The sequence below is a fragment of the Hyperolius riggenbachi genome, chromosome 3 (assembly GCF_040937935.1).
Source record: "Hyperolius riggenbachi isolate aHypRig1 chromosome 3, aHypRig1.pri, whole genome shotgun sequence".
Lineage (NCBI taxonomy): Eukaryota > Metazoa > Chordata > Amphibia > Anura > Hyperoliidae > Hyperolius > Hyperolius riggenbachi.
The window spans coordinates 168,920,278-168,938,520 of record NC_090648.1 but is presented as its reverse complement, the minus strand read 5'-3'; the positions used below and the strand labels follow the sequence as shown (position 1 = coordinate 168,938,520).

At 42.9% G+C, this 18,243-nt stretch overlaps 1 protein-coding gene across 3 annotated transcripts in view; it reads right to left on the bottom strand.

The window, feature by feature from the left end:
* Positions 1–4,253: 4,253 nt before the first annotated feature.
* Positions 4,254–18,243, bottom strand: part of CEMIP (cell migration inducing hyaluronidase 1) — a 230,134-nt gene continuing 216,144 nt past the window's right edge. For all 3 annotated transcript variants that reach the window (XM_068275228.1, XM_068275229.1, XM_068275230.1), the window contains exons 26-29: positions 15,364–15,453; positions 12,248–12,405; positions 12,038–12,138; positions 4,254–9,026 (exon numbers count right to left, since the gene is read on the bottom strand). In XM_068275228.1, coding sequence (XP_068131329.1) covers positions 8,899–9,026; positions 12,038–12,138; positions 12,248–12,405; positions 15,364–15,453 — 477 coding nt within the window. In that variant the 3' untranslated portion in view covers positions 4,254–8,898. The remainder of the gene's footprint in view (positions 9,027–12,037; positions 12,139–12,247; positions 12,406–15,363; positions 15,454–18,243) is intronic.

The window sequence follows — 18,243 nt, the reverse complement described above, 5'->3', positions numbered from 1 at the left end:
GGTTGGAGTTCAGTAGCCGAACAGCTTGGGGGAAGAAGGTGTTCCTCCGCCTGGTGGTTTTGGATGGTATAGTCCTGTAGCGACGGCCCAGCGGGAGGAGCTTGAAGTAGTGGCTGCCTGGGTGAGAGGGGTCACGGGAGATCATGGTGGCCCTCTTCCTCATCCTAGTGGAGTGGAGGAGATCGAGGGGTGGAAGGGGAGATCCGATGATCTTCTCCGTGTCCTTTATGACTCTCTGAAGTTTGTGTTTGTCGCTGGCCGTCGCGCCAGCATACCAGACAATGACTGAGGAGCAGAGGATGGATTCTATGGTGGAAGTATAGAAGCTGGTCAGCAGCTCCCTGGGCATGCCAAATCTCTTCAGTTGGCGCAGGAAGAACAGCCTCTGCTGAGATTTCTTCTGGATCTTGGTGGTGTTTTGCTCCCACTTCAGCTTGTTAGTGAGAGTTGTGCCGAGGAACCGAACAGATGTCACCTTAGATACTTCTGTACCCCCAATGAGGACAGGTGGGAGGGGGGTAGGGTTCCGCCTGAAATCTACCACTAGTTCAACGGTCTTTGCTGCGTTGAGGACTAGGTTGTTGTCTGTGCACCAGTTGCATATTCTCACGACTTCGCTGCGGTACTCCTGCTCCCCGATGCTACCAATAAGGCCGATGATAGTGGTGTCATCTGCAAATTTGATGACTTTCACAGAGTCAGCGGATGAGATGCAGTTGTTGGTATAGAGGGAGAACAGTAGAGGTGACAGAACGCAGCCTTGTGGAGCCCCCGTGTTGGTGGTTCGAACGCTGGAGAGGTGGTTGCCGAGCTTCACCTGTTGCGTTCTGTTAGTCAGGAAGTCATTGATCCATGCACGGAGGGTGGGGTCAACTCCGAGCTGCGACAGATTGGCGAGCAGGATGTCTGGGCAGATCGTGTTGAATGCTGAGCTAAAATCCAGGAACAGGATCCGAGCGTAGGAGGCAGGGCTGTCTAGATGCTCAGTGATGTATGCCACGCTGGCATTGATGGCATCCTCCACAGATCTGTTAGCCCTATATGCAAATTGGAGTGGGTCTAAAAGGGCATCCGTGGACCTCTTCAGGTGGGCAAGAACCAACCGCTCAAGGAGTTTCATGACGTTCGAGGTAAGGGCCACTGGTCGGAAGTTATTGTGCTCGGTACTGCCTGTTTTTTTTGGGACTGGTACAATGATAGACTTCTTAAAGCAGGAGGGGACTATACCATCTGATAAGGACTGTTTAAATAGGGAGGTGAGCACCGGGGCTAGCTGATCGGCGCAGGATCTCAGGCAGGTAGACGACACTCCATCTGGGCCGGAGGATTTCCTGGGGTTCAACTTATGGAGGTGCCTGAGTACTTCTGATTCCAGAACAGCGACAGGAGACCGGGCGGCAAGTTCATCCGAAGGGGGGGGCACCAGAGTCGATGCTGTTCGGCTCACGGGCTGGTTGGGATGATGCTCGAATCTGCAGTAGAACTCGTTGAGCTCCTCTGCCAGTAGAAGGCTCGGGGTCGCCGTTTGGGGTACTGGTTTGAAGTTCGTGGCTGCTCTCAGGCCCTTCCATACCTCCCGTGTGTTTGATGACTGGAGAACAATGCAGAACAAGGTGGCAACTATGCTTTACAATGCGTTTAAGGGTGATGTCACAGCACAACGCAATAAAGGTACCACTGCCAGTAATCCTCCCATGTTCACACAGGTAAGGACAGGAGGCTCCAGCGATCTCATGGTGATGTCAGACATGCGGACATTTTTTAGTCCAACGCCTCGCCTTAGTGCTTCCGGATCCACCCTCCACCAATGCCTGGACCGGCAGGTAGCCTGGCCTCAAGTGTGGATGTAGACACTGTGAGCAGCGATGAACCCTTGGACTACTGGGTGCGCAGGCTTGACCTGTGGCCAGAGCTGTCCCAATTTGCCATCCAACTTCTGTCTTGCCCTGCCTCAAGCGTCCTGTCAGAAAGGACCTTCAGCGCAGCTGGAGGCATTGTCACTGAGAAGAGAAGTCGCCTAAGTAACAGAACCTCACCTTTATCTAAATGAATGAGGCATGGATCCCAGAGGGCTACTGCCCGCCCGAAGACTAGTCCCCACACACAACATCTCTGCCTGCACGCCGTGTGACTGGCTGCCTGCCCCAAGACTAAGTCGCTTCCCACACAGCATCTCTGCCTGCAGGCTTCTTGCCTTCTCCGCCAACACAAACAGGGTCCAGGACTCCATGCGGATTCCTGAATTTTTAAGGTCATTGCTAGCAGCGGACGCTATACTAATTTTTCTGGTGCGTATACATGCCTGCCTAATTTTTCTGGCTGCACTGCAGCTGCAACAACGAAACAAAAGGCATGTACATGTGCCCATTCCCCTTTGTGATCATTACCTTGCCGCGGTGAAGGGGCTTGCGTATCACAATGAAGCAATGACCGCTAGCTATATGAGTGTCTCGGGGGGTGGCACACCAAAGATAATAAGGTTATTGCTTCATTGTGGACAGACCCAATTTGATCAGCTGAACAGTCACTGTTGTTCTATCATTGAGCTACCACAGCCCGGCGACCATATGGGCTTGAAAAACGCCACAGCCTGCACTCTGGTCATGGTGCGCACCAGTCCAGCACGGCCGTCACTACGCAAACAGCTGTTTGCAGTGCGTTACACAGTGAGTTTGGTGTGTCAGTGTGAAGCAGTACTCTAATTACACTCCCTGATTGATGTATACACATGCAAGATGTTTTAAAGCACTTTAGGCCTGCAATTTAGCATTCAATGCGATTTCAGCCCTTTAAAACGCTGCTTTGCGTCCAATCCGGATTTTTCCTGGGGACTTTTGGCGTGTATCCCACTCCGCCATGCCCCCCTCCAGGTGTTAGACCCCTTGAAACAAAGTTTCCATCACTTTTGTGGCCAGCATACCTTTTTCTAGTTTTCAAAGTTCGCATCCACATTGAAGTCTATTGCGGTTTGTGGAAGTTCGCACAAACCGAACTTTCGTGGGAGGTTCGTGAACCGAAAATCGGAGGTTTGGGCCATCTCTACTCAGAGTCCCAATGAGGCTTCCCCGTCCTCTGTAGCTTGAGGAATCCAGCGCTGGCTCCCCCGAAACCTCCTCGACAAAGCTGACAAGCAGTAGGCAATATTTACCTGATCGATCCACTCTACAGGGCAGGCGCAAAGGACACGAGCCTGAGCAGTAGAGCGGATACGATGGGGCTTGGCTATTTTTGCCTTAGCCCAAACAAAAAGCTGCTAGTGCACCTGCGCGATCGCGGTAGGTAAATATTTACCTCGCCGGTCTTCGGGAGGGTCACATCGCTGGATTGCTGGGACACCGGAGGATGCCTCATTGGGACCCTGAGGCTTCCCCCTCCCAAGGTAAGTGTCCCCCAGAGGGTTTTTTTTTTTTTATCTTACAGGTTTTCTTTAAGCTTTCACACAGCTACTCACTGCTGTTTGCTTTAGTTTTATCTCCTGCAATTAGTGATCAGAGAACAATCCAGGAGGGGAGCTCCCTGCCATCCAGTGACTGATAGGCCTCCAGAGGAAAGTCAGGATGTCTATTACGGTAATCCTTTTAGACACTTCTTTTTAAAGTTTGTTCCTAAAAATCCTTTTGGTGTAGGTAAACGGTTTATGCCATATTCCATATTTTGACTACAGTACCTTAAGTGCTCATCTTTGAAATGTGCCTAAATGTATTATTAATTTTTTTGATGCATTGATTTCACCCATGCTTTGCCACAGCACAGAAACAGGGTGAATGCACACATTATGGCACACAACGGATTCCTATGCAAGGCATCAGGGGCGTAACTAGAGGGGAGCAGCCCTTGTGACCACAGGGGGCCCAGAGCTGTGGGGGGCCCCAACTACTAACCTTCCCTTACTCAGATACAGGGGAATATACTTCAGATCAGGTGTATTTGTGGCTATGCTTGTTATGGGTGTGATGATCATGACGGCCACACTTGTTTTATGGCCCTTGTTAGATGGACCCCAAGGTTGTGGAGGGCACCAAGGGAAGGCAGGGGAAGGGGTGTGAACATTGGGGGGGCCACATGAATTGTAGTTACACCGCTACAAGGCATGTTTTATTCATCTAAATATAGTATTTCCAGTATAGAGCAGTGCACTGAGCAAAAGCTGGGCCTCACTTCACTACTCCATGCTTTGTTTACAAGTTGGAAGACACACACAGTAGAAAATAACATCTCTGCTCCATTGTTAAGAAAGAAAATAGTCTGCTCTATTTTTAAACATTTGTTTATTATTCCAGATAGACAAAAATACTGATACAGACATCTACAAATTTGCAAATAAACAAAATTCTGATTTACAAAAAGGTATTTTCAAAGGAACCATTCATAACGAACCCTTTACATGTACGGGATAATGACACATCTAGCCCATTCCCTGGCACTTAGATGAATAAATAAATACAATATATATCATTTTTTGCATTCTGCTTTATGTAACTTAAAGAGACACTGAAGCGGAAAATTTTTTATGATATTATGATTTGTATGTGTAGTACAGCTAAGAAATAAAACATTAAGATCAGATACATCAGTCTAATTGTTTCCAGTACAGGAAGAGTTAAGAAACTCCAGTTGTTATCTCTATGCAAAAAAACCATTAAGCTATAGGACTTTGAAAGTCGTGGAGAGGGCTGTCTTCTGACTTTTATTATCTCAACTGTTAGTGAACAAATTTCTTTTTCTCTGCCAGAGGAGAGGTCATTAGTTCATAGACTGCTCTGAAAGAATCATTTTGAATGCTGAGTGTTGTGTAATCTGCACATATTATAGAATGATACAATGTTAGAAAAAACACTATATACCTGAAAATAAAAATATGAGAATATTTTCTTTGCTGCTAATCTTCTAGTAATTATTCATAGTACACAACCAATTCATTATATCATATTTTATTTTATTTTTTTGCTTCAGTGTCTGTTTAAAGTTTGTAAGAAACACAGCATACATTTAGAAAAAGAAAACCTAAAACATTACTTTACACCTATTTCCGAAAAAAGACCAGCTATTTCGGGGGCCAATAACAGACAAAAGAATTGTTCTGTAAAATACTGAGATTTTTGTACCAGAAAATAGCACGTCAATCATAGTCATGGATCAATGTGCACTGCGGCTCCTGCAGCAAAGCTTGTTTGGGCAAAATGTGTCCACGTCAAACACTAGACTGCTAGCAAGCTTTAAAACCCCGCTCCACCCAAAACTGATATTTAATCTACAGGTGGATGTTCAATCAAACAAACCACAGTTTATTTTTTTTTTGAGAAGCATTTTTACACAGCTAAGAAGAGGGGAAGGATTCACTTATTCTACACAGTTGTACGACAGCTTGCTATTTACAAAGGAGCAGTGGTGCTTAAAGGACATCTAAAGTGAAAGGGATATGGAGGTAGCCATATTTATTTCCTTTAAACAATGCGAATTGCCTGGCTGTCCTACTGATTCTCAGCCAATAATAATTGTGGCTATAAGCCCTGGAAAAGCATGCAGATCAGTTGTTTGACTGAACTTTGACCGTATTTGCTTCATACTGATTTTAGGTGTGTGATTGACACTACTAATGCTTGAAAGGTCAGCAGGAGGCCAGGCAACTGATATTGTATAAAAGGAAATAAATATGGCATCCTCCATATCCCTCTCACTTCAAGTGTCCTTCAAGTAAGGTTGACATCACTCTAGCCTCTGCATCCACCATTCATTCTGATAGGAGCTTGACTTGGCTATCTATAAAGGTGATGATAGTTTTCTGCATAACAGCCCATAGTTCAGTGCTGAGAAGGAAGCACCCTTTACTGGCTGTTGGCTTCAAAGCTGCTTTCATTTTCTAACTGTACCGCAACTGGACAGCCAGATTCCCCAACTCCTTCACACCACAAAACTGTGACAGGCTTGCACATCCGATGTGTAGTACTTAACTCTTCCCCTTTTATTAAAAAAAGTGCCTCTAAGTCTTGAAAGTGCCACCAGAGACACTGATTTCCCTATCAGGTTTCACTCTTTCAACTGCATTTCTTATACTTAATAGTAGCTGAAAAGATGGAGAATGCAGAGCTTGCTCCTACAATCTGCAGGGTATATAAAAAGCCAGTATGAGGTTAAACATGTCAGCACCTAGCTAAACTCAGATGTCCTTTTTGGATGAACCAGAGATACTAGCTAAACCTACAAAGCTAAAACAAAGAGTTCTCTTGTCCCCAGTGCCAATAGTTAGGTCAAGCAATAATCAATCTATTAACATTGATAGCACTAGCATCCTATTTATGTTAATCAGTGTAGGCAATAGGTAAGCAGTCATTCTGTGCTTCTGTGCATAAAGCCCACCTTCAGGTACAGATGTGTTTCAAAGCCTGTCAATCATTTATATAGTATCTGGTCAGGAGCAGGGATGGTCAGTGAGCTGAGTCAATGAAGGATTATGTACATTTGTATGCAACTTGAAAATGGGCCAATCGAATCCAGCCAATGTGAATTTCAATTGCTCCGTTTTCAAACTGCAGAAACTTTCATAATCCTGCATCAGCTCAGAATTATTTACATCTCATTGGCCATCCCTAGTCAGCTCCTCTTGCAGTGTGAACAGGATGATGATGGTGGGTGAAGCAGCAGCACTCCCACGCACAAACCCTGCTATGGACTCCTTCAGTGTACTTGCTTCTGTTCGTGTGACTAAAAAAAATAACATCTGGGTGCACTGTTAAAGCGGACCTAAACTCAGAACTTCCTCTCAGCTCTAAAAGATACGCAACAGCATAATATTTAAAGAAAAACATTTCTTTGTTACGGCTGATACAAATTCTGCAGTACATTTGCAGTGTTTCTTCTTTCTGCTTCCATTGGAAGCAGTCATATTGTTAACCTCCTGTGTTTACAAATTAGCTGCTCTGCAGAAACAGCCAGCTGACACAGCTGAGAGATCAAATTCTGTTTTTCTTCTGTCCTGTGCAAAGGTTCAGGTCCACTTTAAGTTAGCAGATAGTACATTCTGATGTGCGCATGCAGATTGGCTTTAAGGGTACTAGTAGCCAGCATTTCAAATCTTAGAGCTCCAATTAAAATGCCTTATGAAGCTAATGTGCATCGCTTTCTTCCTTAATGAATTACAATACTGTCCACAATCTGAAACGACCTATTAATAGCTGAGTGCCAAAAAAACGAGAACAAGAAAGACAGCACAAAAACCTATTAAATGCATCAAGGGTTAGATTTGTCGGTTGACAATGTGTACCTGTTTTAGGAGGCAACATGGGAGGAAGAAAAATTTACAGCTCTGGGTAAGAATATTTTCAATATTAATAACCCACTTCAATGTTAAAATTACTATGAAGATTTCAGTATGGTCTCTGAATTCTCATCTTGTTTTGGGACTGGGCTGGACTTACATTCCTATTGAATGACCTGTTCCATTCAATGTAAGTTATACAGATAATATAAAAAAACAAAAACAAACAAGATTTGCACCTATGAAACACCACAAAGTTGAAAGAATACAAAAAAAAAAGATTGAAATGTGTGGATTTCAATTCAGGCTGGTAAAACTATACAACATAAGAAAAACTGTGAAAAGTATGCAAGTCCAGTAGACCTAAACAATAACTTGAGAGAAAAAAACAGTTTGAAAAGAAGTCACTTTAAGAATGTTTCTTCTGGAATCTGCCCAGTAGGGGGTGACATAGATCACTAGTAAGCTGAGAAGAAAGTCAACTTGTCAGATAGCACTGGGACAAGTTACCTGGATGAGGGTGACACTGAATGGAGTGGATCAGCTTTATAGCTAGATGTCAGAAATGTTGTTCCTGAATAACAAAGTTATTAAAAATATCAGTTTTATCATTTAATAATCTTCTTATGTTTCCTGTCTGTACTGCAGCATGAAAGAGAGTCATGATATGTATTTGGCAGAAGCAAAGGTAGGAAAACTGTCTACCCATAACAAATACTCACTTTCCACTTGTAAACTCACTAGAGTAGGTGGAAAATGAACGCTTGTTTTGGCAACATTTCTGCTAATTCTTTCCTTCTGTTTTTATTAATCTGGTATTTCCATTGTGCTGGATACTGACATTTACACTGTACTGACTGTCCTGCTCACAGAGTGTACACAGCAGGCCAGACCTGAGGTAGGACAAAGTCCTCCATAAGACCCCATGCTCTTCATTCCCAATGAATGCGGCTGAAAAAAACGGAAACCAATTTGATTGTCTTGCTGGTTCTTCTTCAGTTGTGCCTCAGATATGAAAATGAACCCAGATTTCCTGTGAGAATTTGTTCACTTGTGACACTCGTTTACAATGTAAGCTGGAAAAAATAGCCCCGCCCCCCGATAGGAAATATCAGCTGACTTCTGCACCTCAATGCATTGGTGCTTGTTTTATAAGGACTGAGCTGCGCGAAGTAGAGAATTCAGGTGTTACATATACAATTACACACAATGAAATATTTCGGAAAACCTGTTTGATGCAAACAATCATTCTAACCTGAATAACTCTATAACCACATAAACAGCTGTCACTATAATGAGTAAAGTCTGATAACACTTCTTTCGTTAGTAGTGAGTTAAACCACGTCATCTAAGAGAAGTATGATCCCAACACAGACAGAATGTGAGAGTCATACTCTATGTGCTAAGGACAAGGTCAGATTAGCCACCCCATGAGGGTGCTGCCACGCAAGCCCATGGCACAATGTACCTAATAAAGACCATGCGCAGTGTGTCCGTGGTAACCTGATACAATGGTACAGCACAAGCGCAGTCTGTGCAGGGTCAGCAGGAGGAGAGATTGTGCGGCCTGGCATGTGATGTCAGAGTTTCCTGTCCTCCCGGCCTGGCAGTGATAACAGTGGTAAAACTTTCTCCTATCAGCTTCATAACTTCATTCTTTCCTTCACTGGATAGGGGATAACTTGATAAATTTTTGCAGCTTCAGAATTGGTGACCAGCTTGCTCCAGAGAGGCCGGAAATGTCCTTTATATCCAACAAAAGCCAGTTTATCTGCAATACAAGCAACAGAAAGTCATTTGGTACCTTTCTAACATTAGTTAAAACAGTTTCCTATACCTCAGTCCATCACAATGTTTGCCATAGCTATATGCTATCTGTAAAAATGGTGCTTGTAGGTCAGCATGGTGTTGTCGTGGATAGTACCCATGACTTGGAGCACTGGGGTCCTCTGTTCAAATCTGCACCACGACACTATCTGCGTGGAGTCTGTATGTTCTCCCTGCATTTGCATTTGTCTGTCTGTGTGTGTACTGGTTCCTAGCACAACATGTAATCAAGTTGCTACTTGGTCTGTATACCAATGTAGTAGCTGTGCTCCATAAAGCAGAGGATGAAAATATAAGCCCACAATAGCTTAATGTATAGGGTTCGCTTGCTTAAGGTGCCCACTGCACTGATGGTGCAATTTTTTATTTTTTTTCGTACAATCTTACCACTTCTATGTAAAGTGGCCACTAACGATACAATTTTCAGAACGATTGTTTACGAATGATTATTCATATGAATGATTGGAAATCATCATTTGGGACCACTAACAGACAAAAATCTCCTAACCAATCCAATTATGGGTGTCTACACTACCACTGAATTACTGCAACCTAGCATGACAGGAAGCAGGGGTGCTGCTGTTTTTGTTGCCCCAGGCAGCACATTATTTGTCAGAGGCCCCTTCTCCTGTAATAATAGGTAGCCAAAGGTGTGTCTTCCCCCTTCCCCACATGCAAGTCACCCTCAGTATAGGTAGCCAAGGTGTCCCCCGTCTAGATAGCGGCCCTCAGTATAGGGAGCCAAAGTGTCCCACCGTTTAGATAGCCGTCTTCAGTATAGATGGCCAAAGGTGTGTCGTACCCCCCACAACATATAGGGCATTGGTGTCAGTGGGGGTATTTAGCTTCCTGCTGTCTCCCCACCCCAGTGAGGCACACTTCAAATTCAGGAAGTAAGACATTACCTTACTTCCGCATCTGAAGGGTACTCCATGGTCACTGCGCCAATATCCCCTCTGTTCACATTGTTGCCGAACTGAAGTCTGTGTGTGAGTGACAGTTAGAGGCAGGGTAGCCCTGGCAACATGGAAGGCCCCTGCTGTGTGGGTGAGACCACAAGCGGCACCCCTGGCAGAAAGTGGTCTTCAGCATACAACGTGGATGGCGTGTCACTATACTAAGCCTCCTGCGGGTTGTATGACCTTTCTACTGCGCAAGTGGTGTATGGGCTCATGCTGAACTGTTGCATGTTTATAACAGACTCCATAATCAGTGGATATATATTGGGACACATATTGTCATCTCAAGACCTTTTTTATATGCTCATAGACCTGTATCTACGTTATTTTGCACTTCAATCACGTTCTACTGTATCCTCTTTTTTGAATTGTGTGAGCGTGTTTAATTGAAATACTTACCTACTGAAACAAACAACTTTGAGTTGAAGTGTGTACTTGACATTAAGATATGCTGTAGCTAGTTTACTATCAGTATAGGCAAAGAGTAAAAGCTTTTAGTGCACATACTTAGTGATGTGCCAATCTTTTAAAATGGGATAAAAATGAACAATTCAAGTATAATGTATTGATCAGGGATAAAATCTAAGTACATTTAATTAAGAGTATGCTAACGCTTTAAACAATTCCACCTTTGTAACATCTGGGAGCAATGGACACAGAGTCAAAACCCGATGTTTTATAGTGATTAAAGCAAGTCTGAAGGGAAATTAAAAAAAACAAAACAGATACTTACCTAAGGACAGGGAAGACTTTGGGTCCTATAGAGCCGTGTTCCCCAACCCTGTCCTCAAGGCCCACCAACAGTGCATGTTTTGTGGAAATCCACAGAGGTAGTTAACCCTCCTGGCGATTAATTGTTTTTGCCAAATAGGCAAAAATCCTTTTTTTTTTTATTTATTTTTTTTTTTGTTTCATGTAAAGCTACCAGAGTGGTAGCTACATGAAACACCACTAGAGGGCGCATGTGTCCCTCTAGTGCGATCGTCGCCGGCATCAATAGCAAACAGGGGAACGCGTATATAACGCGCTCCCCTGTTTGGCTTCTCCTGTCGCCATGGCGACGATCGGAATGACGTCATGGACGTCAGCCGACGTCCTGACGTCAGACGCCTCCGATCAAGCCCATAGCGCTGCCCGGAACTCATTGGTCCGGGCAGCGCAGGGCTCTGGCGGGGGGGCCTCTTGCGCCGCTGCGTGCGGCGATCGCCGCAGCGCGGCGGCGATCAGGCTGTACGCGCGGCTAGCAAAGTGCTAGCTGCGCGTACAGCACTTTGAATGGAGTGAATCGCCCCACCAGAAGCAGAGATAACCTCCTGCGCGGCATAGCCCGAGCTCAGCTCGGGCTTACCGCCAGGAAGGTTAATCAGCTCTGCTGAGACACTAATTACTCCACCTGTGCATGTTTGTGGTTTCCTGCAAAACATATACTGTTGGTGGGCCTTGAGGACAGGGTTGGGGAGCTCTGCTTAGAGCCTTTCTGTTCTCCTCACGGTGTCTTCATTCCCCCCCTCCACACACACACACACACGGGAGACTTCAGAAGCACTCAGACTCTTGAAGACTGGCGGCTCTGTACTGCGCACGTGCAAGAGAGGTCGCTTGGGCGTGCGCAGTACGGAATTGCCTGTCCTTGGAAGCCCGAGTGCTTCTGAAGCCAGCCAAATGCTGTAGATAGCAGTCTAGACCCATGAGTCATAGACTGCTAACGGGGGAGCCTGCAGAGCAATGCGGGAACCGTGTGAAGAATGGGAAGGCTCCATAGGACCCAGAGCCTTCCTCCTCCTTAGGTGAGTATCTGCGTTGTTTTTTGCTTTACTTTCACTCAGCCTTCCTTAAATGGCTAGGCCCATTACCTAAAGCCACTGACTTTTCAGCACTAGCAAAAAATAGTGTAAAACAATAATTCTCTTTTTGTGGCTGTGTATCAGTCCGATCAGTTCAGTTTGTGCTGTGGGTTATATTGTGCCTCAGCTGTCTATTAGAATAACCAGCTCACCTTTTAGTTTGAGATCAGTGTCAGCTCCAAGTCTTCCCAGCACCTTGACCCATGGACCCTTGTGATAGAGCCTTCCTTTTGATGCAATGATCACAATAGAGCTAAAAAAAAGAACACAGGTCAAGTTTTATTTCCATATTACATGTGATAAAATCCAACTTAAATTAGATTTCTCTTTTGCCCTAGAGGATTGGGGTGTGGTCTACTCACTTGTCGTTAATGTTCATCACATAGTTATCGAGTTGAGCTGGGATTCCTTGGAGAACGGCAGCTTTGAAGCTCACGCTGTCTACAACGTTCCCCTGACTTCCATCAATCACAACCAACTGTATTCCATCTTCTTGTAGGAAAAACTTTTTATTATCCACCTGTTAACATATAATAAGGTAAATGCCATGTGGATTACCACACACTGCCATTTCCTGTAGCTTTATTCGTCAATGAACTCAATTAGAAATGGTTAGCTTAGCACAAATACTTGAGTTAGTGAATTGTTGTCTCTATAGCTATGATAACCTTCTCCGTATATCTACATTAATCTCAGATAGATAGACATGTTCAGGTTATCTTCCGTTCACTTGTCTGACAAGCTTGTCACAGTCCTGGACAATATTCTTGTAATCATTTTGTGGCACTAGTATGGTTTAGGTTACCCACTGGGAAACCTTATAAAAAAACGGTTCTCCAATCACAGCACTCTGTACAACTTGGAGTGTTGTAATTGGCCAAATAGTGTGCGCAGTTATTATTACAACCTATCTGAAACTTACATTTCTAGAGAGAGCTGTCATTGGAGAACTGTTGAAGCAGCGACCAATCACGTTACGGGAACTTCCCTATGAGGTTTCCCGGAGGGTCACCTAAACCATACTAGCGCCCATTTCAGCAGCGTTTCCTAGTGCTACAGTGGATTCAGCATCTATATTACATAACAGAGCAATTTGTTTTGTTTGTTAAACTGTATCTAACAGTTACATGCGCACAAAAGAATTAAAAAGATAGGATCCATGTGTGTCCCATGCATCTTTACTATCAATGGTGTAAGCTAGTCATATCTAATGGTGCCCATACACGGTACAATAAAAAAAATTTGTTCAAGAAAAATGAACGATTATCCTGTTTTTTTCCGATAAAAACCTGATCTGACATGTTAAAAAAATCTTTATATTCGATCTAACGGAACAATTGAACAAAATGATCTAATCAAAAAAGAAAAGAAAAAATTGTACCATGTATGGGCACCATAACACAACCCCCAATGGCTTCTGGGAGGAATTGGAGACAAAGGGTCAGGTTTAGCAGATCTGCTGAGTTCCATATAATGCTAATTTTATAAAGAAATTTTCAAGACCACAGAGAATGCTACTCTGTGGTCTTGAAAATTTCTTTATAAAATACTTTGGGTACTTGAGATCAAAGTTACCATTTTATTAAATTCTACAAAAAACCTTTAAGGGGGCATGCACAGTACAGAATGTTCCTGTGCAGGTTATCTCACTGGAGAGTTGATTGAAGCTACATGTTACTGGCATCACTTGACACTCTACAAAATGTGACATGCAGAGTCAGTGATGCATCTTTCATAGCTTGTGTGGATAAATTACAGAAAACCATCCAAATGACTGAATTACGTGACTGCAGAAGATCAGCTGCAGATTAGACCGTCACCTGCACGCTAGGTTACACAGAAATTGATATGATATAGAGGGAAAATGCTGTCACTCTCAGGAGAGTTCATTTCTGCAGATGTGTCTAATGAAGTCACCAGAGCTGCTCAGAATTAATGGCTAAATTGTCCTGAGCCAAGATTTTTTTAGTAGTAAAAAAATATGAATATTTTTTTAACAATAAAAATAATAGATCACCGATGAATACAAAATACTTATTTATGTTAAAGCAAAACTGAACTGAAAATAAACTGTAGCAATGCTATATAGAACAGTCTTGGTGTCCAATTTTTTTTCTATTATTTTTTTATTTTTTTTTCTTGTTACAGACCCCTGTGGCTAGGGTCTAATTTAGTGCACTCCCTCCTTCCCCTGTATGTGTTTGTCAGCATGCACACAGCTTATGCTGGTGTATGTGCATGGTGCACATGGACACATAACGTTAGCTCCCTTGTGCGATTGGTAAGATGCACTGTCTGTCCCAGGAGAGGACGTCAGGATGTGTGCTCCTAATCCATTGATAGGTTTGATGCAATGAATGTGTTTGCATGTCTGCACTATGCATGTTACAGGGCCAGAGTTAGGACACCTATGTTTACCTGGGTACTTCTGCGCAGTATAGGTGACTAAGCAGAAGAATGCATTCTTCTGTGAACTAAAACCCCGGCTTTTAACTTAGCTGTAGGGATAACAGTTGTGCCTGGATGAGTGAGTCTGTGAATGAATGCATTTGTTTTTTTTTTGTTTTGTTTTGATTTTTGCAATTTTTTTTTCTCACCGTCTTATTTTCATTGTAAGGAAAAGTTAAATTCGGACTGAATTGTGAACAGCAGCCTGACAAAAAATCTGGTTCATTCAGCTCCCATCAAAAAGAAATACCTTTTATGCTTTTTGGCACTATTGCTAAAAAGTGTTTAGTTTCTATTCGTTTTCCTGGAGTGATGTGGCTGCTTTCAAATGCAGTTTGACTGCCTCATTAGCATACTTTAAGCTTTTTAACACATCTTACTTAAATGCACTTGTTTAACTGATCATCATCGAGTTTGTCTACCTCTATAAAAGCAGACATTTTGGTAGTTTGCTGGTCTGGAGCCTTCAGCTATGTGTTCACACGGTGCCAAGAAGGAAAGACCACAGCAATGAGAAACAATTGTTACTACTCAGCTATTTGAGTAGATTTCTGAGGCATAACTACAGCCCCTGTGACCACCGTGATGGTAGGGAGAGGCCTGGGGCAATGGGGGCCCACTCATCTTGCCACTTCTGCAGTTACTGCACAGCAGAGCAGTGATTAGTGTAAGATTTACCTGCTACAGCACCGTGTCAGTTCTTTCCAGCAACTGAATGCTCTATATAATATACCTTCACACAGAGGGCGTGCAGCTGCTGGGAAGAACTGAGGAGACCTGAAGCAGCACTGGAGCAGGTATATGTAATGCTCCTTATCCTGTGGTGTTGATGTTTCACTAAACTACACAAAATGGTAAATGTAAAAAATGTGCAAAAATCACATCAATATACCCACCACAAGATACAACTGGCTTTGCAGTGTGGTTGTGATTTATAGTGAAATAAAGCCCTACTCTTATCCTGTTTTTAGATAATAATGATAATGGTGTACTAGTTGATGGTAGCAGTGTGAAATGCATGGCTTCTTACCTCTATGTAGGCAAAGTCATCCTTCAGATGGTAGTATCTGGTGTTGTAAGACTCTACTTTAATCTCCAGTAAGTGATCCTTTGACTTTTTCTGAAACAAAAGTGAATTTCTTAGCAGTGTAATTCTAATAAAGGTAACTACATAAAATACACACTATAAATAAGCAATAATATTAATAACGGTTACTTATGCTGTGCCCTGCACAGAATAATGCAGCATGTCTTCTGTGTATGTATATATGACGGATCACCCTGCAGCCACTCAAATCCCGGCGGTATTAAATGCCATTTCCCCTCTGTGTCATAGCAACTCACAGGAAGAAGTAATTCTGGGTCCAGCGACTGCCGGAACCCTGAATGACCCCTGCACAGGGCATGTAGTGCTGCACTATGACTATAGCAGCAGCCAGTTTCACCTGCTTTGTGCTATTCTTTGAAAAGGAACTATACTGGTTTCCAACTTTATTTAAATATAATTTTGAAATGCTTGCAAGCTTATAACATTATGTTGTATATATTTTTTTTTAATAATTAGTCAATTTCTTTATTGCATTATGTTGTATATATATTTTTTTTAATAATTAGTCAATTTCTTTATTGCATCATTGTCACAGAGTGTAGTCAATTTCTTTATTGCATCATTGTCACAGAGTGGCCAGTAGGTTGTCAGCTGAAGCATTCATGAGCAAGAACAACTGAAGTGAGAGGGATGTGTAAGCCTTTGGCAGGCTCCTCCCTTCCCTAGTGTAGTCTACAAGATCGTGTGCTCTTTTCCTATGACAGCCTGTACTTGTATTACAGGGCCCACTTAACCAGCCCATATAGTATCACATGATCATGTATTTTGTACCGTTTGCCTTGTGTAACTTTGTTCTATGTTGTATAACCTTGTTAGGTCTTTCATCCTTGTATCATTGTATATATTTATTGTCCAGCACTGCATAATATGTTGACACTTTATAAATACAATAAATAATAATAATAATATGGAGGCTGCCATATTTACAGTATTTCCTTTTAAAGTGTACTCGAGGTGAGAGGGATATGGAGGCATATTTCTGTGTAAACAATATGAGTTGCCTGGCATCAGTAGCGTGAGTCACAATCATGAAACAAGCATTTGCCTAATCTAGTCAGACTTGAGTCAGAGCACCTGATCTGAGTGCTTTTTCAAGATCTATGGCTGCAAGTATAATGACGGGACATTGCATGGTTCACACCATGCAATTTCCCGTCAGATCAACGGGTCGAATTGATAATTTCCGACAGGTCTAATCTGATTTCTGATCATTTTTCTGATCGATTTTGTATAGAAGTGATCGGAAAATCAATCAGAAAAAGGATCGGATATCAGATTGGACCTGTTAGACAGATCGAATTGACTATTTCCATCTGATGGGAAATTGCATAGTGTGTACCAGGCATTAGATAAACAGGATCAGGGGCACAGCCAGGCAACTTGCATTGTTTAAAAGGAAATAAATATGGCAGCCTCTATATTCCTCCAAACTCTGGTTCCCGCTGATCCTTGCCCTCTAATTCTGTGAATATACAATGAGATTTCTCAGCAGATTTACTGTCAGATCGTTTTTTCCCATCGATTGATCGTTTTTTTTCCAATCGATCATTTTTTTCTGATCAATTTCCATTCACCTCTATGAGAAATCGATCAGAAAAACGATTGAAGATTGGATCGGACCTGTTGGAAATTATCTATCAAACCATCTCTGCCAGAAAATCTCATGGTGTATTCCCAGCATAATACTTTTAGCCATAGACCCTGAACAAGCATGCAGATCAGATGTTTGACTGCATTTGCCACATGCTTGTTACAGGTGTGTGATTCAGACACTACTGATGCATGAAACATCAGCAGGGCTGCAAGGCAACCAGTATTTTTTAAAAGGAAAAAAAATATGTCAGCCTCCATATCCCTCTCACTTTAGTTGTCCTTTAAACTAACACACACTAATAAATGCATGCCCTGCATCCAAGACAAGTGCTAACATTTATTAAACTAGGAGGTACTTTAGCTTCCAATATGGTTTGCATGTAAAGTATATTATACTAGACACTTGCGCCACGGTGAGGCAGACCTCCGGGCAAGTGACCTAACCTAAATTTAAAACCTCGGGAGCAGCTAAGCAAGAAAAATGTGTAACTTACATTTGGTAGAACAGCGAGGAGAACGCCAGCACATACCACTAAGGCTGCATCTGAAATGACCACCAGCTCAGTGTGTAGCACCTATATAGACTTTCTGCATACTTCGCATTCAATTCAGATGCAAATCATATGCAAACCTGCTACTACTTATCATGCAAACAGGAAACTCAGGAGGAGGGGCTGGGAGCAGCTAACCTGACAGTTACCTGTGCGATTAACCATTCAATTGCAACATGTGTTTAGGGATGCGCAGCCTTTCTCCCCCCCCCCCCACCTTTCCTTAACTTTGTAACTATGTAACTGTCAGGTTAGCTGCTCCCAGCCCCTCCTCCTGAGTTTCCTGTTTGCATGATAAGTAGTAGCAGATTTGCATATGATTTGCATCTAAATTGAATGCGAAGTGTGCAGAAAGTCTATATAGGTGCTACACACTGAGCTGGTGGTCATTTCACATGCAGCCTTAGTGGTATGCGCTGGCGTTCTCCTTGCTAACACATACTAATGTCTGAACTAGGCTTTAGTGACAGAACAGGAAAGACATTTTGGCATCTGATATGCGGGTCCCAGTTTTATTTCTCTACTAGATAATTGCATCTTATCTATAAGATTCTGGGAAGATAGACAGCATAGATCATGAGACTTCACAGGTTCCAAAAGCTATTATGTGTAATGAGGACAGTCTGAACTCTTGGCTCTCTCCATAGCCATAATCACC